The sequence below is a fragment of the Austrofundulus limnaeus genome, unplaced genomic scaffold, assembly GCF_001266775.1.
Source record: "Austrofundulus limnaeus strain Quisiro unplaced genomic scaffold, Austrofundulus_limnaeus-1.0 Scaffold244, whole genome shotgun sequence".
NCBI classification, from domain to species: domain Eukaryota; kingdom Metazoa; phylum Chordata; class Actinopteri; order Cyprinodontiformes; family Rivulidae; genus Austrofundulus; species Austrofundulus limnaeus.
Genome location: NW_013952646.1, coordinates 540,071 through 566,888, shown reverse-complemented (window position 1 = coordinate 566,888; position 26,818 = coordinate 540,071). Strand labels below are relative to the sequence as shown.

The 26,818-nt window shown below is 39.6% G+C and overlaps 2 protein-coding genes across 11 annotated transcripts; one reads left to right on the top strand and one right to left on the bottom strand.

Annotated features, from left to right (window-relative positions):
• Nucleotides 1-855: 855 nt before the first annotated feature.
• Nucleotides 856-20,197, top strand: pcm1 (pericentriolar material 1). 10 transcript variants are annotated; one of them, XM_014020201.1, is made up of 40 exons: nt 856-874; nt 1,731-1,845; nt 2,105-2,353; nt 3,437-3,763; nt 4,259-4,429; nt 4,870-4,983; nt 5,197-5,383; nt 5,638-5,747; nt 5,995-6,268; nt 6,360-6,516; nt 6,647-6,856; nt 7,066-7,232; nt 7,381-7,607; nt 9,433-9,575; nt 9,707-9,836; nt 10,013-10,183; nt 10,312-10,493; nt 10,703-10,906; nt 11,006-11,264; nt 11,378-11,523; nt 12,336-12,535; nt 12,830-13,028; nt 13,113-13,417; nt 13,851-14,012; nt 14,259-14,315; nt 14,484-14,656; nt 15,357-15,488; nt 16,104-16,230; nt 16,569-16,736; nt 16,867-16,964; nt 17,142-17,276; nt 17,357-17,557; nt 17,646-17,705; nt 17,809-17,953; nt 18,407-18,567; nt 18,664-18,727; nt 18,815-19,044; nt 19,135-19,227; nt 19,349-19,472; nt 19,577-20,197. In XM_014020201.1, exons 2-40 carry the CDS (start codon nt 1,750-1,752, stop codon nt 19,600-19,602), a joined length of 6,384 nt encoding a protein of 2,127 aa, XP_013875655.1. In that variant the 5' UTR covers nt 856-874; nt 1,731-1,749; the 3' UTR covers nt 19,603-20,197. The 10 variants fall into 10 exon arrangements, with proteins under 10 accessions (XP_013875655.1, XP_013875654.1, XP_013875656.1 ...); XM_014020200.1 differs by lacking the exon at nt 856-874 and adding an exon at nt 1,142-1,310; XM_014020197.1 differs by lacking the exon at nt 856-874 and adding an exon at nt 1,335-1,467 and having other exon boundaries at nt 4,870-4,953.
• On the bottom strand, nt 20,168-24,984 carry asah1b (N-acylsphingosine amidohydrolase (acid ceramidase) 1b). The gene is made up of 14 exons (XM_014020203.1): nt 24,664-24,984; nt 24,503-24,549; nt 23,513-23,603; nt 23,347-23,433; nt 23,178-23,256; nt 23,022-23,096; nt 22,897-22,942; nt 22,668-22,812; nt 22,520-22,574; nt 22,349-22,430; nt 21,951-22,082; nt 21,603-21,726; nt 21,405-21,461; nt 20,168-21,316 (listed from the first exon to the last, which is right to left on the bottom strand). Exons 1-14 carry the CDS (start codon nt 24,730-24,732, stop codon nt 21,227-21,229), a joined length of 1,179 nt encoding a protein of 392 aa, XP_013875657.1. The 5' UTR covers nt 24,733-24,984; the 3' UTR covers nt 20,168-21,226.
• Nucleotides 24,985-26,818: the final 1,834 nt, after the last annotated feature.

Below are 26,818 nucleotides of genomic sequence, written 5' to 3'. Positions count from 1 at the left end.
TTTAAATTCAAATTCAAAACATTTTAGATAATTTTGATGTAACTATTGTCCATCCATCCATCCATCCATTTTCTTCCGCCTATCCGGGGTCGGGTTGCGGGGGCAGCAGCTTCAGAAGGGAGGCCCAGACCTCCCTCTCCCCAGCCACTTCTTCCAGCTCCTCCGGGGGAACTCCAAGGCGTTCCCAGGCCAGCCGAGAGACATAGTCCCTATGTGTAACTATTGTCACTGGTCATTATTATAATTACTGATGTGATGTCTTAAATTATTTTTTAGTAAGTCATAATGTGTATGTTGGATGTCCCTGTTGTCAGTTTTAACATTATATTGGGTGTCCAGAAGACCTGTACAATTTTTTTCTTTTTGATTTTTTTTTAACCTGGATTACTGAGATGCATCAGGATATATTGGGTGTTGTTTTTATTCCAAAACAAAATTTAGGACAGGTAAAAATAAGATAATAGATATCTAAAAAGAAAAGTTTTCATTGCATTTAGTAGTTTTCTTAGTGTCCAGATTGGATAGGTGTATTTGTGAATAAGCCATGCTCAGTTCAATGGACGATGATCAGGACAACAAATGCAATCGAGCTGCTGTGGTGATTTTGGTGCATTTTAGTACTAAAATACTGATTAACGTACAGTCCTTTTAAATAAATAAATTAAAATTTTGAAGCTGAAAGCTAAAATACCTCAATGATATATTCTGTAAACAGCATTCTGTTTAGCTGAAATGTTCTTTCTGATAATGACCTAATCATGTACAGTATGTTTTGACTATCCTGTCTAACAAATAAATGGTAATTCGGTTTGCCATACACCTGCGTTGCATTAACTTGTTAGCTCTTTTGGTATGCGAACAGTCACTTCGCGAGGTAAACAATCTTTTTCACTTTAAAGCTCATCTTTGCAAATGCTACAAAATGCTGTTTTCCATCACCTGTATATCTTATACACTTTAAGTTGGGTCAGTTGTAAACAAATTATATTACGCTATTAGATTATTAGCCTCTAAAGAGTCAAGCTTGTCCACTTGAAGAGACGTGTTAGCATTTTTAAGGAACCGTGCAGTGAATGGAGTGTGTTGCCATGGCGAGTGTTGGTCGTAAAACAGGTCACAAATGATTTGCCAGTGAAGTTCACCAAGAATAATGCGTTTTTTTTTTTTTTTTTTTTCAGTGGTGGTTATAGTTCGAGCTAACCACAAGAGCGGCCACTGCTGATTTCGCTTTTTTTCCCCCTCGGCAGCAGCTACAGCTTCTTGACGGACTTCGTTGAGCTCGTGCATGCTAGTCCGTCCTCGCGCAGTCGGTTCGTGCAGGTTTACATCTTTCCCCGGGTTTCCGAGCGGGCCACAAAACAAAGGGCAGCTAACACGGACTAGTCACAACCTTAACGCCCAAAAATGCGGCATTAGTGATATTATGTTGGGAGCTGTTCGTAAATTAAAGGCCGAGGATAACATTTTGTGAGTAAGACGAGCTGGCGCATTTGTTAGCATTGTTAGTTAACATTAGCTGCAACAGTCAGAGATATTTGGGACACATTAGGCTAGCTTAGTTAAAGTTACCAGAAACTACGCATTTCCATATTGTGTTTAATTGAATTATTTATATTCTGTGGTGAACTAATCACCTTGTCGCTTCTTTATTTTTTTTTTTTTCGTGTGAATGGACTTCAGTTTCCTGTTTTCAGTTTGGTGACCTGCGTACATTTTGTTGTGAATTTCAGCAAGAAGCAAGTGGGTGACATGGCAACCGGAGGCACTCCTTTAGATGACACTGCTGAAGAGCTGCACAACTGGACTGTGACCAATGGCAGTCTGGAAGATAGGCTGAACAATATGGTAAGGACTTGACAGAAAATAAAACGTGGTCGCATGATTTGTTTCATATAATGTAAGCGTTAACGCAACATTTTAATTTAAGCCAAGATTTTTAAGCTCATATGACACATAGTTGTTTTGTTCTAGCTCCTGCCAGAGTGAATTGATGCTATATGTTGTATATTACCTTTTCTATGTAAAAGTAGGGGGAAATGCCTTCTAATGTTTGGAAGTCAAACCAGCATAACAACTAATGTCACTCGTTTGTGTTTTTGATTAGGATTGGGGTGTACAGCAGAAAAAAGCCAACCGATCTTCAGAGAAGAACAAGAAAAAGCTGACTGCTGCAGTGGTGGAGAGTCGTCTGACTAACGATATTTTGCCAGAGTCCACACCGGGAGCGGGCCGCAGAAAAGCACGCRCTCCTCATTCTTTCTCCCACATCAAATACACTACTCAGATGTCCGTCCCAGATCAGGCTGAGCTTGACAAGATCCGTCAGAGGATAAATTTTACAGATCTGGATGAGGTAAACGTAATTGTAGTTGCCTAAATGTGATCATTATGCTGTTGATTTGTCTCTTACCAAACAGTAAACGTCTAATTGATTGATAGCTAAACCCTACTCGCTTGTGGCTTCTGGTGGTTATCAGCTTGTGAAGAGAAATCAATTTTATTGCCACTAACATTCTTTGCAATACAACTAACTTTTTCCTTGGTCAAGCAAGTGTTACTAGTTAGAGCAAGTATTCCAAGGTGGAAATATGTATGAACAGGTTTCTAATGTGAAAAATGTGGTGTTGCCTGCTGCACATTCCTTTACTGGCTTGGAAGGCTTCAGGCKTGCATCWTTACAGTAGTAGCACTAATTCTGTCATGTCACTGCTCAGATGACAAACATTTAACCTGGCTGAGCAGTGGACTAGGAGCCAGGGTTCAGTAAAATAAAGAAGACTAAAATATTGGGTTCTAAAAATACTTAGCATAGTTTTTGTTGCTTCACTCAATAATATCATAAATATCTCAATGCAATGCATTTTCTCTGTTGGAAATATTGCTGCCAAATCTCACTTTGCRCTTTGGTTCAATTGGCTTTAAATGTCCACATGGTGCTTTTCTGCCCTAAAATATTGCAGAACAAAGAAACAACATGAAAAATAACGCCAGAGAAGGTAGCATTTTTTGTAGTCCTTGGAGCACAAGGTTTGCCACACATCATTAAGGTAGTTTTCTTTCTCTTTTATCAGGATGGTGTTGGGAGTAAGATCCTTTTAAAACACAATTATTACATCAAAGTTTATATATATATATATTACTGTAAAAGTAATGGCATATTAAGGAGCCTCTAATACTTACCTGTAATAGTTTTCTATGCATGTATTTGTCTGTTTTTATTAGGTTTTGATGTTCGAGCATTAAAAATGTGTTCCTAATACATGAATTTGTWTATTTAATCCATTAAACTGAAAAAAATAGGGCACCTGAAACATGAACCAGGACATCCACGCTCCTTTACAGTTTGTAAAAGAGAATGACCAAAAACTGGTTTACAGACTTCTGAAATTTARTTAAAATTTTTTCCTACTTGTATCTCTTTKTTTGTTACATYCAGAGGAGCATCGGCAGCGACTCCCAGGGCCGCGTCACAGCCGCCAACAACCAGCGGCAGTTAGCTGGAGTGAACAAGAAGCCCCACAACTACCTGCCTCTACATGTAAACACTAACAAAAGCAAAGAGCTGCTCCATCCCTCAGCCTCTGCCCCAACCACCCCAGCTACCACCAAGGAAATCAAGAAGCAGAGCCCAGGACTCAGGGTTTCACTGACCCCCGTGGTTCCTGCTAAGGAGTCTCCCAGACTCGGCCGAGGTGCTGCAGAGAGAGGTCCCTTATTGCAGAGAGAGCAGGGGAGACGAGAGCCGAGATTAGACAGCAGCCAGGTAACATGAGGTTACCAATGTCAAAGCCAGCTCCTGTTTTTACCGCTCTATATCCTGTTCTTTTGATTAATAAATTCRCCAATGCACAAGTGCTGATTTGCTCAAAATGGTGCGGATGTAAAATGTCTATTTTATGCATCTTAATGTTTTAAGAGATACTTATCATGTATTGCATTTAATTTCTACAAGTTCATTTTCTATAATGTATGTAATAGTGGCAAAAGGAAAATTTCCAAATTGCTTAAAAAAACTAGGATGAAAGTGAGGGAGAGCTGGTGCAGCTGAAACCAGGCTCTATGTAGGCCAGTTTATAAATACGCCACCATGGTGCCCAGTGAGTTTTGTGTCCAACCCTCTTTCTGCCCTTGTGTAGCCTAGTCTGAACCATCACTACAGATGCTCACTTACCTTTCTGTCTTGTGTTTTCTTGTCTCCTCTATTTCTCTTAACACACCCCTACACCACCGACCCTTCTCTCTGTCTGTGCGGCCTCAGGTGGTGAGCAAGCTGTTACAGATTCGGGACTACATCAGTAAGGCCAGGTCCATGAGGGATGATCTGGTGGAAAAGAATGACGTGCCAGCCAACGTGGAGCGCCTTTCTCTTCTCATCGAGCACCTCAAAGAGCAGGAGAAGTCCTATTTACATTTCTTGCAGAAAATGCTTGTAAGTTTGTTTGTTCTTTTTTTAGTTTTATCATTAAGATTTTGCTTTTGTTGAACTTTTTTCTGCTTTTCAGATGTTAAACAAATGATTTCAATGAATGTACCGCATGTAAAGGATTCCTCTTGGTTAATTTATTGATGAAACAGAACCCGTGTTAAAGAGTGGCATCCTGCCATACATACATTTTTAATTGTTGTTTTTTTCTGTGGCCTGAAGCACGTCAGCAGCTGGATCATGTTCGTGTTTAAACTGGGACATGCCTCCTTTATCTGCTGGTTTCTGTTTGTTGTCTACTAATTTTGACTGACTTTTTATATCTGAACATTTTTTTTAGATTCCTATTATTTTTCTGCCTTGACGCATATAGGCAATGTCTAGTTCAGCACCTTTAGGAGTACGCACCAGTGTTTTTCTTATTTTTTGTGTGACTGTTTTTATAGGCTCAGGAGAATGATGGCGATGTTGGACTGGACTCTGCTATTGGCTTGAGTTCACTGGCAGAGAGCGCTTCTCTTAATGTAGAGGTTCGACCTTTAGACACTTCAAACACAACAGTGAGGACATTTTGCATAAACTTTTTTTTTTTCTGTATGCTTCAATACATTTAGTTGCTTTCTTCCCTTTGTGTAGACATAATACACCCTGTATTATTCATATTAGTCTTACTTATTCATGGCATGGTATTCTTGCTGAGAAGAAGAGTTTACTGCTGATGCAGATTTTCGTTGTCTCTGTGTTTGTACTGATATGTGGGTATGCGTTTGTAGGCTGACAGGCCAGAAGCTGTGCGTGCTGACCAGAGAGAAGAATTGGAGAATCTGCGTAAGCAGCACGAGCTGTTGAAGAAGATGCTGGAACAGCAAGAACAGCTCAGGGCCCTGCAGGGCCAACAAGAAGCCCTCATGGCTATGCAGCGCAGTGCAGAACAGGCACTCGCTGTGATTGAAGACACCGGTGAGACACATGTACTGATGTACACTTTCACATTGAGTGCAGATTAGTTCTGTGTAGAGTTAAGGTATCTCGTCTATTCATCTGTAAAGTGGAGGAAAAAAGAGTATGCATTCTTTGACGAATTTGGAATTTATTTAGTAAACATCTAAAGGGCAGAGCCAACAGTTTTCAGATATTTGTTTATATTTCCCATCATAATACATTACACAACAATGACTTCCCATTTRATTTTTAAACTTTGTTTTGTATTCTAGTTGTCACAGAAACCACTGGCAGTGTTTCAGGCCTAAGCATCACATCAGAGCTGAATGATGAGTTAAATGATTTAATCCAACGTTTTCACAACCAGCTACATGATTCTCAGGTACAGTAAAACAAACAAACAAACAAACAATCAAACAAAAAAATACAACCATGTTGCCACAGTATCCATTATGTCATGTAGGAAATTATAACCTAAACTGTGCATTGATGTATGTGCTGCACTTTTTAATAAGTAATAAGGGTATCATACAGTAAAGTTCACACCAGTATGCCATAATATTTATGCAGAGAAATCTGATAAATCTAAACATCTTGAACAACCTTTTGACAAGCCATGTCTCCTGCAGACTAAAGCTGTGCCAGATAATCGTCGCCAGGCACAGAGTCTTTCCCTCTCCAGAGAAGTGGGCTGGTCTAGGACTCCCCAGGCTGTTGGTCCACCTCAACACCGGCCGGTCCTTCACTCTGCTTCTGGCCCGCACACTGACTTGGACCCTGGTGCATCTACTGCCAGTGCCAAACTCACCAAGCTGCAAGAACTCCAAGACAAAAAGCAAACGATGGACAAAATTCTACAAGAGCTGCATTCACTCAGAGACCAGACACTGAATAATAGTTCATGTATGAGCRTTTTAAAGCTCACCTTTCTTTGCAACAATAAGATGACTTCTTTCCCTACAAAAGTGTTGATGAATTGTTTGTGTATTTTCAGGTCGCAGCTTGTCAGTACAGTGCAGTTCAAGTATAGAAGGATCCTCAGATTGTCCATCTGCTCTCTGCTCTAACGGGGCATTGGCTTCCACATCTTTCCAACCTTTACTCACTCAACAACAGCAGGAGGAGGACCCCAGATCCTCTGACAAGCTTAGGTACGTTCATACAGACAGTTCAGAACAATAGCATAGGCAGGTCAGATATCACTGTCAACGTATTGAATAGAGTGAGGATGGTATAGTGTTGCCAGTGTACATTCACATTTTTTTCACCTTATTCCCACAGGAAGCTAAAAGAGGTGCATAAGCGTCTGAATGAGCTGAGAGAACTGGTTCAGTACTATGAGCAGACGTCTGACATGATGGTGGATGCAGTCAATGAGAATGTGAAAGAGGAGGTTGACGATGATGAGGAAGACCAAACGGAGGATGGATCTATGTTTGAAACCATGTTTGACWCTGAGCAGGAGAGTCGTCAACCTATAACCAACATCAGGTGGGTGTGTAAATAAAGAAAAGATTAGTTAAATGTAGAAACTTTTTACTGATTCATTTGTTAATTGAATAAAATTTCACAAAGGGATTAATCAGATAACAATAAATTACTCCAATGTAGCGTTCAGTGTTTTAGTTTTACTTCTCGATTTCGTTGTGTATTTCTGTTGGTTGAACCTACCAGTAACAAACTGCACCATATGTCCTCAGAAACCCACCACGCAGCAGGAACTGGGCAGACCTGAACAGCCTGACCAATGGGCTTGTTGTCAGGAGTAGCAGAACTAACAACCGTGACGGCAGACTCAACACAGAGTGTGAGATCAACAACCGGACAGCAGCCAACCTCCGCAGCCTCAACATCACCACGCCGATAGGTTCGCTCATGCACCACATGGAGACAGATCAATTTATTCAGATTGAATAAATGCAGGAACATTTTTTAGGAGCACAGAGTCGTGTAAAACKTAGGCACATTTTCAAATGCAGCATGTGATATTTGAGATTTCCTCTCATCTCATCTAGATTGTCAGTACAACAGAGACATCCCTTATGATCAGGTAAAGGATGAAGATGAGGATGAAGATTGTATTGGTAACAACGAAGGAGCACGGGCTGTGGTTCCGGACAGTGCATCGGAGTCCAGTCAGCGGAGCAGTTTTGGTAATGATGCCGATTTTGCTCCAAAGAGTCGTCGGCAGACAGCGAAGCAGAAACTCTGGCAGCTACAGGAGCTGGTGGCCATGGTTCAGGTGAAGTGGACTACAGTACTTCTGTTGGAGTGTTTCCCTGTTTTAGGGTCATTTAATGTTTTCATTTCAGTACAGCAAAGAAAATGCATGGTTATGGTCTCATCATGCTGTGGTTCCCAACCCTGTCCTCAAGTACTCCTGTCCAACATGTTTTACTTGTTTTCCTGCTATTCAGCAGGTCTTCAGAAGATTGTTAATCACTCATTCATTCAAACCAGGTGTGTCAGATCAGGGAAACATCTAAACATCCAGGAAAGGAGTCCTTGAGGACCAGGGTTGAGAATCACTGCTTTAATACATGTTATCTGATTTATTATTTACAAATAAATGGCAAAGAAACAATTGCTTCCAGAGGCACTAAAAACATAAAACTGAGTCAATATTATATTTTGAAAATGTCTCAAGCTCAGAGAAGCTCTTGAGGTGTTGGTCAACATTTAAAGCAGTGATTTTTAGATGTTTCCCTGATTTGACACACCTGGTTTGAATGAATGAGTGATTAACAATCTTCTGAAGACCTGCTGAATAGCAGGGAAACAAGTAAAACATGCTGGATAGGGGTATTTGAGGACCAGGGTTGGGAACCATGTTTGTTTGTTGTCAGTGAAGACAACATTTGTACTGAATTCATTCACGTATAAAAGATTTTCAGCCAATTCATGAGACTAAAGGCTCCCACATACTCGGGCGTACTGTGWGYGGTCTGTGAGCCGCGCGGTCTCCACGCATATTGTCCGCAGACGTTTGAGACGTCATACTCGAGCGTACTGACTGCTTAACAAATTCTTTAATTTTTCATATTTCAGTCATGGTGTCAAGGACGAGGAGGAAGAAATTACTCAAAAAAAWTTTTTAATACATTTTAGGCACATTTTAGATAGACTGTTTAAGAGTCCATCAAGGGACAAGTGCTGCAAATTAGCTCACGCTATAAGCACCGTGATACAGGCATGGGACTGCTGGTTTTTTTTCAGTCTGTCTATGTTGTTGTGTGTCTGTCCCTATCAAATAAACTTAATAATAATAATAAAATAGTTTGCATTTTAGGTTTAAACCAACATAAGAAAAACTACTTACCCAGGATCTGATCTATTTCCTCCTCCAAATTTGTTGCTCGCTGAAAGTCTTTAGTTTCCTTCATTGATGCATCATATTTTCTAATCTCCTCCATGAGGCGCTCTTCAAATTTTGACTCCATTTTGTCCACAAATGACACCAATTCTCAACTTTATCTACTTGGTGTCGCATCCAAAACAGTTTGACGTGAACTCGCCGGGCAGTTTATTGTGCGACACTGCAGACGTGGACGTAAAAAATTGATCTCTGTGTGGACCAGTCCGGCGGACGGCCGCTTCGAGTCCACACAGACCTGCGCAGAGCAAAATACGCCCGAGTATGTGGGGGCCTTTAAACTGCTCATTAAAGGAAGCAGTGAGTTTTCAAATGCACAAATGTTTAAAGTGACCGGTTTTCTTTTTATGTTAAAACCAAGGACATAACTAACAGGACAACAAAGTGTCTTCACAAACTTTATTTTGAAGTTTTACTGGACAGAACAAAGAACTTGCATTTAGGATGAGCGCCAGTTAATWTTTTAGTGTGAGCAGAGAATTCACACGTACTTAATCTGTGATCTATAAAAGCCAAACTTACCAGCATGTTGGACCCAGGCCTCAGAAATCATTGACAGAAACTAACAACCAAAGTGAATCTGCAAAAGCAGAAATCTATAGTTCATTTTAAATATTTTTGTTCCTGCATTAAATATACTGTATATATCTATGAACTTCGTAAAAAAAATCTGAATCAGTCTGTCTGTTAACAGAGTGACGACACAGATGGAACAACAGCAAACGAGGATGAAGTTTTACACCAGCAGCCAAACAACACCAGAGCTCCTACATCTGGTGCGTTGGGAACTGGGTCTAAACAGAGTCCCAGAGATCTCGCCCTCTCCAGCAAGGCCAGGTGGGTTTAAAATAGAAAAGACAAGCCAATAGGATAAAATTATATCTTTTTTGTTTATTTTGTATTTTGTTGTTGTTGCTGTTTTATTTGGTTATTTTTATTGCATCAGAGCTGTTCTGTTTTTCTGACAGGGAGAAGCTGTACGAGGAAAAACTGCATCAGCAGAAGCAGGAGCTCAAGCAGCTCCACCAAGAACGTCAGAGACTCATGGACATCCAAGGCAAGATCCAGGACTTGCAGTGGGCTTGTCCTGATCTTCAGGTACTTGACCACTTTGTTTACACACAGTTAACATCTGTAAACACTTGAGTGACCAACACAACTGGTATGTTTTCTACAGTTAAACAATGACCCTAATAATAAACAGTTTAGAAAAAGGCTTTTATTTCAGACTTTGATTTCTGTTCAAACACACTGTTATTTGGTGTCTTTTGCAGTCATCTGTGCCCAGCACAGTTAGTCAGAAGGGTTTGCTGAGAAAGGTTTCAGTTGCAGTTTCCAGTCCAGCTACTGTCCAGCCTTCTTCATCCTCTGGACCCAAAACCAACTTAGCYGTCCTAAAACCAACTGCCCCAGAGGCGGCCTCTTCTTCTGTCCCTGATAATGAGGTGAARCATCCCAACTTCCACCCAGCACGTCCTCCTCTTCCACATTTTTCTCACTTTTATCCAACCAAGCTGAACCCTTTTTGAAACTGCAGCATTCAACCAATCCTCTCTTTGTTTTTACTCGCCAGCAGCTTTGGTCAGAGATGCGTCGGCGACAGATTTTGCGAGAGGATCTGAGACAGCGCAGAAAGCACCTGGAGTTATTGATGGCTGAGCACCAGAGACAGAGCGGTCTCTTCGACTCGCCCTGTCAGGTTGAAGACCAAGACGAGACTGCTGCAAACTCCCAGCCTGTCAACAGAGATGAGAGGTAAAGGGCATGTTGCTCAACAAGCCTGTCTCAGCTGTTTTTGGATTCCAGTTTATTTTAAGATACTTTAAGGATGAACAATGACAATATTGTTGGTTCTTAATGTGTGGGAGGACTCATCATTTCTCAGTTCATTTATCATGTAACGTTTATCATGTTCTACCTACTTACAGTAACAATATTTCTGCTTTCTTTCATTCTTTTTTTAGAACAATGGCCACCTGGGGTTCCAGTTCAGGCCATCTTGATGATGACGATGAAAATGAGGAAGAGGATGAGTATCGCTCAGAAATATGTGCAGAGGAGGATGAGGATCAGGAAGAGTGTACAGAAAGCAGCTCTGATGATGACATTCATGTCTTCTCACCGAGCATGAACCAGTGCTCCTACAGCGACAGGAAGAATCAAGGAAGGTCCGACTAGAATATGAACGGATGGAACCTCATATTTCTGACATATATCTGACACAGTTTTCCAAATTAATTTGTGTGTTTGTGTGTGTGTGCCTTCAGCAATCTGAAGCCTCCAGCAGCCTTCTCAGGTGAGGATGATGGGCATCTTCATAACAAGACCAAGATGAAGCAGCAGTCCAGAAGTTTGAATCAGTCTGCCAGCCAGACCGGAGGTATACGTCGACAAGAGAACCTGTGCTGGCCCTTTGAGTTCTCTTCTGTTGACGGCACACATCACTGGCAGGAGCAGATCAACCAGCTACAGAGACAGCTGGACTTCAGTACCAGCATGTGTCAGACACTCCTGCAGGATCAGCAGGTTTGTGCACTAAACARAGAAATAATAACAAAAAAAACTCCACTTGTACTCATAAGAATCACGTTGACTTAGAGTTCTGCTCTTTCATAAATTAATTTTTTGTTCTTCCACAGACTCTATCATACATGTTGCAGACTCTGCTGACTGGCCAGTACAGCGTTTTACCCAACAACCTGTCGTCACCACAAGTCCAGCTGGTCATGCACCAGCTCAACCAGTGCTATACTCAGCTGACTTGGCAGCAGAACAATGTGCAAAGGTAAAAAGCTTGTTTAAAATATTTCTTCAGTCTGTAACCAGTGGGGGAGAAAGTACTCAAACACTGTACTTAAGTAAAAGTACAAATAAACAGACAGAAATGTACTCTAGTAAAAGTAAAATTACCACATTAACATTTTTACTTGAGTAAAAGTAAGTAAGTACTTGCTTTTAAAAATACTTGAAGTATTAAAAGTAAAAGGACTTTGTTAATGTATTCCATAATGGTCTACAATATCATGAAGTGTGTCTACTGTATGTGTATGTATATTTTTAATACATCAATGGTTTTAGTGAACAATGCTGCAGGTAATGCATGTTTTTGTGTTTCCCCTCTGTGACACYGTTCACACTCTGACCTGTGATWCTGTGCATCGTCACAGATTGTGACAACAGCTACAGAAGCTGTAAATTCACAACCAGCATCCTTTAATAAATCTTAACAAGTCATTTTTTTGAACCAGTTAACTTGAATAAATAAGGCCATGAGTGGCGCATTTTCTCTGCTGTGGAATCCACTGTGGGCGTGCTGCTGCTCCAGCAGGTGATGCAGAATTGCTCCGCTTTTTTTGAAGGAGGGTCTAATGGTACTTTCCTGCTTTGCAGTGGTTCAATGGACCAATTACAGCAATTCTCCCACTTGCCACTGATAACTTAAAAAAAACGCAATGCGATGTGACATGAATGTAATTTGTAATTCAACGCATTACAGAAATGTAGTGGAGTAGAAAGTACAGATACTTAATGTAAAATTTAGTGGAGTAGTACTTGTACTTAGTTACAGCCCACCACTGTCTGTAACATTTCTTTCAGACTAAAGCAGGTCCTGAACGACCTCGTTAGCCAGCAGCAACAGTCGTCAGCAGTCGGTTGGCAGACACAGAAGCAGGGCTCAGGACAGGACTCCAGCCCCGGCCCCTCAGCTTCCCCTGGACTCTTTCACCCCTTCTCCTCTACTTTGCATCATTCAGCTATAAACACAACAAATACTTCATCACCTCCATTCCCTCCTGGTATGATACGCATATTGATTAGGTCTTTGATTTATCCTTCTAAAAGCAATGAATAAATCCATCGTTTCAAGGTATAAAAATATGTTTAGAATTAATAAAAAATTAAATATTTTAAATGATTTATTATTTTAATGTAGTATTTTGCAGTGATCTTTATGGTTTTAAAATGCTTACTTCTTAAAATGACAGTTCTAACGAACTGTCTGACATTCTATCATGATTTTCTAAGTTTTTATGGAGCATTAACAACATAAGTTAAGTTAATGAATCGTTTTTTCCTCTTTCATTTTAAAGGCTTTAACTTGTATCCATCATTTCCTGCTGGCATGAGTGAATTTCCTCAAGGTGCAGTCGGCCCAGCTACTCCTGAGCATCAGAAGCTTCAGCTGGATCCCACCGCCTCAGTTAAATCAGACTACATGATTTTCCCTCCACCACTGCAGCGCTCTCCTCTTAACACTTCAGCTGAAAGACGGTATGGAAAAGAAAGGGGGTGGGTTGTGTTTTTCTTGGAATACATTTGATTTCTAATTTAAACATGGTTGTTAATGTCTATTTTCTCCTTTTACTACAATAGACCGGCTGCCCAACTTAACACATCCTACATGAAGAATATAACACGGCATCACACATCTAAAACTGAACTTCAAGAGTCTCCCTCTTCCTCCCCCACTTTTGCCAAACTTCACTCAAGACTGCGAGAGTTCGACAAGGAGTCACAGGAAAGCTTCAGCAGCATCCCTGACCCTGTGGATCCAACTACGATCACGAAGGCTTTTAAGATGGGAAGGAAGGCCTCTGCACAAGCCAACCTGGCCTCACGGAGCAAAACGCCCAAGAACAGACGCAGGAGGAACAAAGGGCACAGCAAGAACAGTGAAGGTATGAGACTGGAATTAACAGACTCACTTTAGCCCTTTTTACATGAGAATGGTCTGCTTTTTCAGTTTTTATTAAATTGTGGTGAATCAACATAATTAAAACACATTTACATGAATCCTGTTGCCAGATAGGAAGAGGGATAATCAAATGATCTCAARATGGTGAATCCAGGAACATTAGTTTCATAAATTATTAAACATTAAAAGTTTATTTAAGAATATGTTCTTCAACTCTGTCTGCAACAAATTTTATGGGACGCTTTAAACTTGTCCAATAATGACTTCTGASAGCATTTCACAACAATACGTCTAAATTTCAGCATTTCAGAGCTTTCTAATGAAGCATATTCATGAGCAACTTCCAGCAAAGACAACATTTCATTTGTTTCTTCATAGGAAAACCTTTTTCTAGTTTATTTTATTCTTCTTTTAAGGTCATGAGAGTGACAGTGTCAGCAGCACTGCAGACTTTATCCAGCAGAGGGCGGCATCGTCTCATCACAGAGATCAGAATCAGAGACTGCTGGACAAACTGACTCAAGAAAAACTGGACAGCAAGGCCAAGCTCGGGAACAAAAGAAATGACCTCTCCTCTGGTATGATTCATTGTGCTCATTATCTAGCKTCTTCTTTAGTCTCTATCTTTTTTTTCTGTGAAAACATTAATTATTCATACTTTAATTTTATTAATTATCATAATTTTACACATTTTCCCCCTGAACTTGCAACATCCTGTTATTTTGTTCATTTAATACTTTTTTACACATCTGTCATTATTACAGGTTTAATTTTCTTTTTTAATTTTAGGGTAATTTGTTACTTTTAATTTATTTTACTCACAGCTTATGCTTGGAGAACACCCTTCCTCTCTAACAGAATTGCATGCACAGAAGCACCAGGTAAAGTCACCATGCAGATCTTTTATTATTTCATTTTTTTAACCATTTCATCAAACTCATCTAAACCCTAACCAAGTCTTTCCCTCTGGAACAAGCGTATTTTACTTACCATCTTATGTGTTGTTGTTTTTTCACTGATAAATCTCATGTGAAATCCTGACCCTGTAGATGCAAGCAGTGACTTCTCACTCTTCGAAGCTCTGAGGGAGACCATTTACTCTGAGGTGGCGACTTTGATTTCCCAGAATGAGTCGAGGCCCCACTTCCTCATCGAGCTCTTCCACGAGCTGCAGCTCCTCAAYACGGACTATTTACGTCAGCGAGCTTTGTTTTGCCTGCAGGTGAGTTTAAAGACTGCCCATCCATCCATAATCTTAACGTACTCATTCTTTTCAGGGTCATAAAGGTCACTGGTGCCCATGTCCAGCAGTCACTTTGCGAGGGGTGGGGGACACCCTGGACAGGACATAGGCCCATCTCAGGGCCAGTTTAAAGACTGATTCTTTTGAATGTTTTAATTATTTCATATCTTTAAGTTTCAAAAGTCCTATTAAATTGATTAAATCTTAAAATAATCAGTTGATTGCGATTATGTGATTTTTTTTATATTTAGAAAAATTATTTGATTTTTGAGCAGATAGCTGTAATACATGTGCATTTCTGGAGTAACTGAGTGTGATATAATCTAATGCTTGAGTCCAAACTAGAATAATCTTATAATGAGCTGAGATGAAGATAGAGTACTCAATAGAAAAGATCAGCTGATAGTTATGGTGCGTTACTTGTGTATTGTGAGAGATCTGTCTCACACTGCTGGTTAATCTCCTGCCATCTGGAAGCAGATACTGCTCCACTGAAACAGGCATGACCAGAATGTCAAACAGCTTCTTTCCACATGCAATAAGGCTGCTAAATTTCCTGTCACGTGTACGATATATATATTTTTTGTTTTTCTATTTTATTTTTCACCTTCATCTAAAAGTTACAACTTTATTTCAAGAGCTTCCTAAATTTGTTGATTCTCGAATGTGTTCCTGTCAGGACTTGGTGACTAAGCACCTGGCAGTGAAGAGTGCAGCAGAGGACCAGTTGCCCCMTCTTGGCCCTGCTGTGTGGACAGCAGGCTCTCAGTCTGAGCTGACACCCAGCCAGAGTCTGATCACCAGCGATGAAGTAAGTCTTCCTTCCAGTCTAGCATTTTGATACCCCCCCCAACCCTTTGTCTTGTTTTGTGCATCCCCTTCATCTTCATAACAAAGTCTGTTCTGAGGTCTCTTTCAGTCCCCTCAGTCATCCTCGCCCTTGTTTTTATGTCTTTTCTTTTCCACATCTAAATACATTTTTCATTAGCTTTTTGCTAAGCCTTGCCTTCTTTCACCTCTCTCTCTTTCCTTGTCTCTTGCCATCCTCCCATGTCTCTTTCTTTTCTCATTTTTAATTTTCCCTCCTCCTTGTCTTTGAATTTAACTTGCCAGCAAAACCTCAGAAGCCTGTCTAAAAACAAATGACCCTCATCCCTTCATGTCTCTGTTGCTAGATTAGACATGTGTTCTTTGTTCAGCTCTAAGGTCCCTAGAGTTGGACTAATTGGGAGCCAGGTCTTTTTGTCTGTGAAAATTTGTCTTTGTTCAAGAACGAAGGCTAAGATGTCTCATTTTTCATGTTGAACATTTGAAATCCACCAAAACTGTGGGTTAAACCATCTATAATCTTCTCAGGTCAATCAGGGGCAAACTTCAAACCTAGTCTCTGCGTGTGAAACTCAAAGCTAGCATTCTTCTCTTTCAGGAGGTGGTGGAGAAGAACTTGAGGCACGCGCAGGGCTTAAAGAGGAAGGATGATGCCGATTCGGTGGATAATGACAGTAACATGTCAACTTYCTCCAACCTGGAACCTTTTGCCAATGATGATCTGGGTAGAGTTAAAGCATGTTTTACTGATCATTGAAACCAGTTTATGGTGTTCTTTGTTTTTTCATACCTTCTGTGTCCAACTAAAGGGCTTGGCTTACTGCATTGATACGTCTTACTTCCTTCAATGGGGCTTTTCAAGGCTTATTCTGATAAATCAACCAGCTTTTAGTTTAATGCTGCAAAATACTGTCACCATCCTTTTTGGGAAGAGTGAGACCTGGTGTATTAGATCCTGTAATGTAAACCTGGGTGTGTTAATATCCATTATACTGCTGTCTTGTCTCATTGATTGAACTCTTCATATCCTGTCCTTGCTCTTCTTTCTGTGGTGATCTGACAGGCAACACGGTGATTCATTTAGACAAAGCTCTGGCGAGGATTAGGGAGTATGAGCGCATGAAGCTTAAAGCTGAGTTTAACCTCTGCAACAGCAGCGCTGCAGGTGTGAACAGTTCTGACGTTTCAAACGCTGAGCGTGCTTCTGCTAACCCCGCTGAACCAGAGGAAGGTACACGATCACATGATGCTGTTTGTGTACATGTGCAGACCTTTGGCAGCCTCTTTTTACCCTTTTTATGTCTGCTAAGTATATTGCATTTATTATTTTTTGTGCAAAATGACATTATTTGTGTTGGAAGGAGCCACAGCTGSAGATGTGCACTGCCCTCAGATTGACACCCAACAGTTAGATCGTCAGATCAAAGCCATCATGACAGAAGTCATTCCCTTTCTGAAGGTAGGAAAACTAACAGAGAGAACTGAACTTTTTAAACTCAGGAGCTCAGTTTAGTCCACCATGTTCAAAAATGAATCGTCTTCTTTAGTAGTCAGTCTGTAGTAAAGATATATTTTGTAAACATGTAAAAGAAAGTTGACTCAGACAGTTTTTTATTTATCTTTTTGATGTGATCAGGAGAACATGAATGAGGTGTGTTCACATCAGCTGCTGACATCTGTGCGGCACATGGTGCTTACTCTGACCCARCGAAATGATGAGGGCAAAGAGTTTGTCCGCTTTTTCCACAARCAGCTGGGAGGTATTCTGCAGGTAGGAGCAGCAGTACAAGTTGGAAGCAGGTGATTTTAAAAACCGGTCTTTCTACAATGTTACTTTTCCTCTTCTTCCAGGAATCTCTCAGTAAATTTGCAGGCCGCACGTTGAAGGACTGCGGGGAGGACCTGCTGGTAGAGATTTCAGAGATCCTTTTCAACGAACTGGCCTTCTTTAAGCTCATGCAGGATTTGGACAGCAGCAGCACCGCTCTGACTGCAAAACACAAAAATAAGAAAATGGATGAAAAATCCAATAAAACAAAAAATTTTCTTGATGTGAGTCATTTTTTGTAAATTCCCTTTAATAAATTTTGTCACAGTGAGATGTGAATTTGTCTAAATATGAGCTGATTTCTTCATTTAGGAGACTGCAGATGTAGGTGCTGATAAGCCCGTTTCTTCAGCGTACGCTGATGAAGATAAGGCGAGTATTTTTAATCCTGATAAAGAAATAATTTATGGCTCTTAAAACAAAGTTCACATGTTCTTTATTAATGTTTCTCATCATCTTTTATCACTTCCTCTAGGACCAAGATGAGGCGGAGAAGGAAGGAGACTCTTCCCTCCAGCAGCACTACCTGCAGGCAGGTCTGAAGAGCAACAAGAGCAGTGAAGCTGAGGAGGAGGAGGAGGAAGACGAAGGGCACAGACAGGGAGTGCATTTGTCTATCAGTAAGTGAATCTTATTTATTTTAAGGAAAACAAAATAAAGGAGCTGACTGCAAATGTTGCTTATAAAAAGCTCTAATCTGACTCAGGCTTTCAATTAGATCTGAAGACMCTTTTCACATCGCTACTTGAAATAATCTAAAATAATCTGCTGTAAACTTGAGGCACAGCCGTAGTTGTCAGGGGTACACAACATCATGACATGGTTTTCTTTAAGCCAAATTTAAAATAAGATAAATCAATTGGAATGTGCTTTAGAGGGAAAAAGTGCAACTTTTTAGTTCAAAGGATTTATTTGGTTAAAACTACAAACTTGCTTCCTTTTGACTGGCCACTTGGAAATACAGCAGATTATATATCATAACTTGATAATCTGAATGTGTCAAGTATTTGATTATTTACATTAAATCACAACAAACTCTGACCCCTCCATAAATAGTTTTTTGTTGCTCGCAGATCTGTCCAAAGCAGAGACTCAGGCTCTGACGAACTACGGCAGCGGTGAGGATGAGAACGAGGAGGAGGAAATCGAAGAGTTTGAAGCCGGACCTGTAGACGTCCAAACATCCTTGCAGGTGTCTGCTGATGGACAAGTAGAGCAGGAGCTCAGCACCACGGTCAGCCAAAATGAGACGGTTCTGTTTATTTCCATGYCACTGTCCTGTCTGGTCTTACTCAGCACCTTTTTTTCTTGTTTGACCCAACTGTTCCAGGGCACAACCAGCTGTGAAACTCAGGAGGTAAAACCTGAACAGAACTCCTCTGAGAACAACAATGGTGAGTCCTGCTAAGTTCATGTAGCTCAGCCAGCATGTTAAATTTTGTTTTCTAAGAATCCTTTTTGGACTAATTATTACTTTTTAGAATTTGTTTTTAATTGTCTTGCAGAAGTCAACACATCAGCTCAGAATCTGGATTCCACAGTGGAGGAACACACAGATGTGGAGAACCAGATTCCTGAGGAGGAGAGTAAAGTTGGGGCTGCTGCTCCCTCAGAGGGAGAATCTGTCRTTTATCCAGGTCAGGATGTCCCCAAGGACTCAACAGACACTGGTAGTCCCAACACAGACTCACCTGTCCTTGTCAATGTGGATGTAAGTGCAGATAGTATTTTTTGTGCTTACCCTTCCTTTGATGTGTRATTATCAAATCTTAATATCGCAGTTATAATTATGTTTATTAAGGAGATGGGGTCAGGTAACACGAGCCAAAAGTCGGACGAGGACGACTTTGTCAAGGTGGATGACTTGCCGCTGCAGCTTACAGTCATGTGCGAGGTGTGTTTTTAAAAAGAAAAAAAAATGGGAAAAAATCTGTTTATCTWACTTTTAAAGATGAGTTAAAAGGAAGAAAAAATAATCTGTATGTTACAGTGAAGTGTGATGTCTTTAACATTAGGAGGAGCTCCAGAAGAGAATAGTGGAGGAGCAGCAGAATAATAACCTCTCTGTGGAGATCCTTAATGGGAACACTGAACTGGTGACTGGGCTGGTGGGAAGTGCTCAGGCACTGAAGGAACCAGGTACCAATTACATTTTTGTTTCCTCCCCCCTTTTGAAGATTACAGTTTCCAGCTGTCGGAACACCTTCCAACAGTTAATGGGTTTGTTCTTTTCTTTTTTCCAGAAACCAACAGCTCTGAGAACATTTAAAGAATGATGCAGAGATGTTTCAAACTACTGTTTTAGTAAGATTTACTCGCTTTGTTTGTTTTAGTTTTAAAATAGTTTATTCCTGTTCTGTTGACTCATAGGAGCAAAGTTACACAATGGTCACATGGATGTCAACATTTAAAGTTCATTTTTATTCATTAATGTTTAATGTGATTTCCTGATGTCATCTCCTGCTGCTGATCAACAGATAAGTCTTTGTTTGAAATATGTGGAGAACTAAATCCCTCCATTTAATCTGCCTTTGTTAGTTCTTAGTTGTAGGATTAGTTCAACGTAATCATTTTTTTTCTTTAAATATTTTGTCTTTGCCTGGCCTCCATTGTTGTTCATCTTTCTCCATTTGGATTTATAATTATAAAGAGCTTASAGAAAGATGAATGTTCAGCCAAGAGGACAGAAGAGCTACGGTTCCTGTAAATATGTAGAGAAAAGGTCTAATAGGACTGTTCTTAGCTGCTTCTGAAAKCGGGTAGTTTTTCTTTAAAACAAAAAAAAAAATCCTTATTCTCAGTTTTGAATTGTATTCTTTTCTGCTTTTGTCTTATTATAATAAAACCAAATGATTTGAGACAAACTCAATCCCAGCTTTATGAAAATCACATCTGAATTAAACACAGGTAGCTCAACATGTAAAACTTGTGATTAAAAAAACTGAGAAACAAAAATGCTTTGGCTTATTTTATTAACGATTTAAAAAGTGGTCAGCATTGAGGTATATTTGTCATTATCAGGAATTATTTAAACTTTGCACTTAAAGTGCTAGATTTGCAGGAAGCTGATAACAAAGCAATGTTTTGCACTTACTGAAATCTCCAAGGATAATTACTAAACTGTTCACATTATACAAATAAAGTTACAGTTAAAGAACAGGAAAATATTTACAGGTTTTGGTTCCAATTTCCCTTAAATCTCCTTAAATCTGAAGTGTTCTGTGTAAATGTAAAGTAATAATCTTAACTAGATAGCTTTATGAAGACTTACTTCTGTTGAGCTAATGGCTAGTCTGAGCAGAGCCAGACTGTGGTCAGTTGCTACCATCGTAAAACAGTCAGTTTTGGGAATTATATGTACACCATGTAAATGTCATTTTATACACTTTTACTTTTCCATCAATGTCTCATTTTAATGGTATTTTAGCAGAAATGTTATTTCTGCTAGAAGTGACTCAGGTTGCATTGAAAGTGTTAGAGCTAGCAGGTTACTAATGAATTCAACATAAGTATGTTGCATGAAATCACAATGCAAAGGGTAATAAACTATTTGCATAAACTGAAGTTATTTCAAAGCAGAAACTCGTTTTGTTTCTCGGCCCTACTTGGACTAGCCATTAGTGCATAAATCAGGTCAGAATTAAACTTTCTTCAAGCTGAGGTCACTCAAAGAGCTATGTACAACAGGTAACATATTGTTTATACCTTTTTGCACAGAACCCCACTTCTAAAGATTTGAACTGTATCTTTAAATGTGAAAACGACACCAGTGTTACAAACAACGGTTCAGGTCAGTAGTGGATGGGGAAGCACTTAAAAGCTTGACATTTTGCACCAAGATGAGTCAACCTTTAAGCATTTTTCAGACAGATYAGGAGCTGGTGTTGGGAGGATCACCAAGGCATGCACGGGTTTGGACAGTCCCGGATATACGACTCCAGTTTGCCCTCCGACACTTTCATKACAGTCGTGTATGTGGTCAGCTGAAAGGACAGTAAAACAAGGATCTTTGAATATAAGTCAAATCAGGTTCTTGTTACATTAAATACAAACGGTCCTGAAAAGTCTCACCTTGTTTAACACTGGTTTGGTTGACAGCACATCATACAGTGTTTTCACAGAGATGTTCTGAGGGGGGAAAAGTGACGGATCAAACAGCGTTATAACCTTTTATTAAAACATGAACTTCAGGCAGACTTGGACTTCAAACTAAAAGGAGTTTATTCAGAGAGAATTTGAGTCCATTTCAGGACCAGCGCCAGCACTCACTGCCTGGGTGGTCTGGTTCATGCACTTCATGGCGGGAGTCCTCCGATCATCCAGGAAAAAAGGGTCTTCCCAGTGATCATAGTTTGTCTCCAGGACATACCAGCGGCCCCGTCTCACGTCGATCCTGAGTACAGGAAGTCAGACAAAAACCTCAAAATGTGACCGGCAGCCTTACAGAAACATGGTTRTGAAATGTCAATCCGGTGATCTGAAATTAACGATGTCAACAGTTCCCARTTGGGAAAGAGTTTCACAAGATAAGTGCATCATAAAGACTCGTGACTGACCTCTTTCAACATAAAATCTGTATTAAGTTCAGTTTATGTGTCAAAGCTGATGAGTACTCACTCCAAGACATCAATGCTGAGCAGTCTGGACCTGGTGATGATGCAGCCCTGCCCTGTTTGGTTTCCTCCCAGGATGAAGTAAGCTGGAGCGAGCATCTTAGTCTGRGCCAGCTTCTGTTTGGCTTCCTCATAGCTAGTGGGACAAGATATAAAACTCAGTKTCAGAAACATATTCAGCTTCAACTTTCAAGTCATGCTTTACACTCAAATCATTGATTTTAATTTGTTACGATTAACGAATTACACTCATTGCTTTTTATTGCTGTAAGAATTTACCACCGTCTAATATTGTTTTATGCTTTAAAATGAAGTGCACTATTTTTTAACTGAGGAGAGTAAAAAATATGAAGTGAAGAAAAAAAGTGACTCAAAATGTCACAAATGACAATAAAATATTACCTGGTTGCGTTTTCTAGGACAGATCGAGTGAGAAAGCTCATCCACATCCCATCTCTTTTTCCCAAGATCCACTCCATGATTCCTGCATGTAAAACAGGTCAACATCCCAACAAACCAGCAATGCTTTTGGGTTTAAGGCGTGAAGCCTGAGAAAATCTGTTGATWACTCACCGATGTATCCACCGTCGAGGCTGAAGCGCTCGTTCATCGTCAGGGTGAAGATAAACTGGCAGAGAGGCAAAAAAATGCTTTTATATAGATTTATATTTTACATCAAAAATTGCAGGACTCCTGAGTTCACRTCACTTGAAGCACTTACAGGCTTGATGCCGGTGAGCATGCCAACGTAGCCAGCAAAGTTCGTGGATTTAAAAACCGTCTGGTTGTTTCTTTTGAAGTCGAGGTTGACCACGAGAGGCTTCAGCTTCTCGCTGATGGTCCATGACTTGTTTTTCACATCCCAGCTGCAAAGAGGAACAAGTTCTTACACCAATATGTGCCAAGACTCCACTTAAACTTGTAAAGCATAAACGCTTTGATGCTCTTACCCTAAAAATAGTCCAAAATCTAAATTCCTTCCATGCAGGAGGTTCCCTGTTAACAGCCCCAAAACATTTTACTACTTAGTTTTTTTTCTTTGTAAGTTATTAACAAATCTGCATCATGGACCCACCTTTCTCATCCTCTGCAACAACAGATGTGCACACCGTGAACACCTCATAGAAGATATTAAATAAGACTACTTCACCTAGAATAAAAACAAAATGGAGGTTAGTTGGGTGCTTTTTTATTTAAATAGAAAATAATTTATTAGTGCTTTATTTTTTACCTAAAGGAGCTCCTGAAACTTCAGCAATTCCTTTGATCTCGTCACGGAACGGATTTGGGAGCGTGTCGACCATTAAAGGCTGTAAAGCGTAATGAATGCCGCAATCATCAAACCTTTCATCACAGCAGAAGAAAAGCACCTACAGGTGGGGGGAGGAAATGACACTCACCAACGTGAGGTCAACCAGCTCTATCAGCCGTCCACTGGGCACAAAAGCATCTGCCAAGTCTTTGATGGCTTGAATCATAGTGGCCAGCTGAAAACAAGGACACGGCGAGTGACATTAACGCCAGGCTTAGAACCTGTTATCTTCAGGAACTTTGCAGTCCACTTACCTCTTGCTTTTTCTCTGAGATCACAGCCGTCCATCTCTTGCTGGGAGGTAAGTCGAGGTTGACTGTGTACCAACTGACGTCTCCTTTGAACCTGGTAAACACATGCATCATTCACAATATTATTTTACACTGAAACGACTTTATTTCAACAGCAATAACTCGGCTCTTTTAAGTCAAGCAGCAAATTGTGTTTTGATGAAAAAAAAAAACTTCATTATTACGAGGGTGGTCACTAATTGGTGTTCAAAATGCTGAAAATGTGGTTATTACATCGCCTTAATGCAGCTTCTGACAGACTAAGAGGACTGATTAATTACAAAAAACAACATTAAAAAGGTACATGACAAAAAGTCCAATTAAAAACAGCCATTCTTTACAAACCTATTTTGTATTCCACATGTATTTTTATGGCCTRTTTGGAAAACAAAGGGGTGAACAAGGAGATGGTTGCAATCTGCAACTTCATCTATAGATGGCAAACAAATGTTTAACAGTTCCTTGCCAATAATGATCAATATATTTTGTTTGTTTCTAATGTAATGTTGGCGGCACAAAAGAGTACAAAACTGTGATTAATAATGTTCTTAGTTTACATTTTAAAATATTTATTATTATTACTCATCATATAAATTTTTGATGCATTTAAAAAGATAGTTTTAAAGTACACAGATGCAAAAACTGATGGAGGAGTTTGTGTTCACCACGGACAAACTGAAAACTGAACATTTTTGGACATCATCCTATTTTACTGCAACTAACTAGTTACAAAAGACTAGTTAGCACTAGTTACAAAGTACAATAACCACTCAAAAAGAGTCCGAACACGTTTTGCATCTTTGAGGAWGTATATACCGGTAGATGTCATTCCTGCTAATGCGCTGATCTAWAGGTGAATAATGTTATTTACAGGAGACAGTGAATTCAGCAGAGCTAAGTGGAAGCCACATCAGTAACTGGGCTAATTTATCTTCCAGTATTTCTGATACTTACGTGGGACCTTTCGGTGGGTACATGYCTGTCCGACAGTCTTCTGTATACTGCAATAAGATGACACATAAAGCTGTAAACAACCAAACTGCAGACRTGTATCACACTGTAACTCACGGTGCTTGTCAGTAAACAAGTAAACAACTAGCCGAAGTGTCGCTTACCGGTGGTACAAACTGTGTGGACGTGAAGGAGAGAAAAGCTGCCAAAATAAGAAGAGTAAAGTGTCCCATTTTGAAAGACTAATGTTGGACAGTTTGGCTTGTTGTTTTTATCTTAGGTAATTGCGGAAGTTACTTTTGTTTAACCGCGTGACTCCAGACTGAACCACTATGCTAAGGAGAAAGTTTCCCTTAAAATTGATTTAAATGCAACAATGACAAACAGTTCGCTAGCATGTTTTTTTTGACTATTCACTAATTTATCTACATTTGCTAAACTATGAGTAAAACACCCACACGAACAAAATAAACACTTCTAACCCCCCTTCAGTCTCAGGAAAGTGGTACATTCCAGCAAACCACATGTTGATAACATTCATTTCCTCATGTGACTCCGCTTTTTTTTGTTTGAACAGTGTCCTAACATGTTTGTTAACCAGTTTAATCTCAAGGCTTCTTTACATTTGGTTTTATATAATCTAAATCTACACTTTAAGACAACATGGACAGATTGTGAAGCAAAAGGCTCTTTTTTTTATAAACACTATATATATATTATAAACACTATATATATATATATATATATATATATAATGTATAAATATAAATTATATATATATCCATCCATCCTATTTTGCTATCGTGTCTTTCATGGCAGCTCAGCTGCATCTCTAAATTAGAGATATTAGTGAGTCTAGTATCCTACTAATATACCCCCGTCCCTCCTTTGGACATGTCGAAACCATCTCAGTCAGACCTCTCTAACTTTATCTCCCTGTCCTTCAGCCTGTGTGGTATCTCTGGTGTTCTCATTCCTAATCTTATCCAACCTTGTCCTTCTCAAGTAGAAACATATCTTAATTTCTGCCACTTTTAGTTCCGTCTCCTGTCTTTTTGTCAGTGCAACAGTCTTCAAAGCATACAACACGGCTGGTCTCACTGTTGACCTTTGCTGCCACCCTTTTACTTCCAGACTGAAAGTCATTAAAACTCTCACTTAGAAGAAAAATRCTCTTATTAATGTTTGGATTTGGTCTTCTGTGAGAAAGGGTACAATCTCCATTCAATTACTCGATCATCTCACAGGATGTTTATCAATTACAGCTCAGAGTATAAAACCAGAATAACATTTTTTTTCCTCACAAACATGAGAATAAAATTTACCAACATGTTTCCACACACGGTGATTTCGAATCAAATTATTGGAACTTAGCAGCCTTTTTTTTAATTAGAACTCATCTGTAAGTACAGTAAATTAAATAAGAAAACAGGCTTCAGTTTGCTAAACTGTACAAAGATTGGACACTGGAGTGTTTTTAAAAAGTCATGGCTCCAGKTTTATAGATTTTTCTTTCACTCCTGAAGGCACAGCTAAATTCCAAAATAACAATGTCTGGAATCAATTGAGATGGTCAAAGAACATTAAAAATCATCTTCACACATGAAAGTCCTGACCTTATGTCCAGTTGTGGCGTGTTGGGGAAAAAAAAAAGAGTTTACGGAGTGAGAAAAAAAAAAAACAGAAAATTGAAAAAGTAGGAGGGAAAAATAAACTACAAGTACAAGTTTTCTTTAGCAAAATTTCTATGAAAGACCTTATTCTTACATCTTGTAACTAGCAAATGTGTCCTTTTTAAAAATGAACCTATAAAGTGACAATATTTAACTGCTTATACGACTATAGCAGACACACTACACTTGGTGGTGAACAGTAACAATATGTTCATTAAACTAATAGCTTTCACTTGTGTCAACAAATCCAGGACATTGAAGTTATTTGGAAGCGGTCAGCCCACAATCAACTCAACCTTTTATTTTGTCACAAATAAGTCATTTCTTAAAACATGATTTTATGCAAGTCATTTTTAAAGCAAATTTTACCACTAATATACTGTATATAACAGAGCCTCACGATCCCTTGGAACCAGAGACACTGGTGAATGATTGGTCATTGGGCCAAAGATCCCTATAGCTCTGATACTGGCTAAAATTTCCTTTATTAATCTTCCCRCATTCTGACTCACGTAGGTGGATTTAACACAAAATAATTCTTCATAAAATCGAAGTGTCGCAGCCTGAAGTCAAACAGTCACAGCATAAATAAATGAAACACATTTGTTTATGTTGGTCTCGAGGCAAATAAAACATACATGACTTG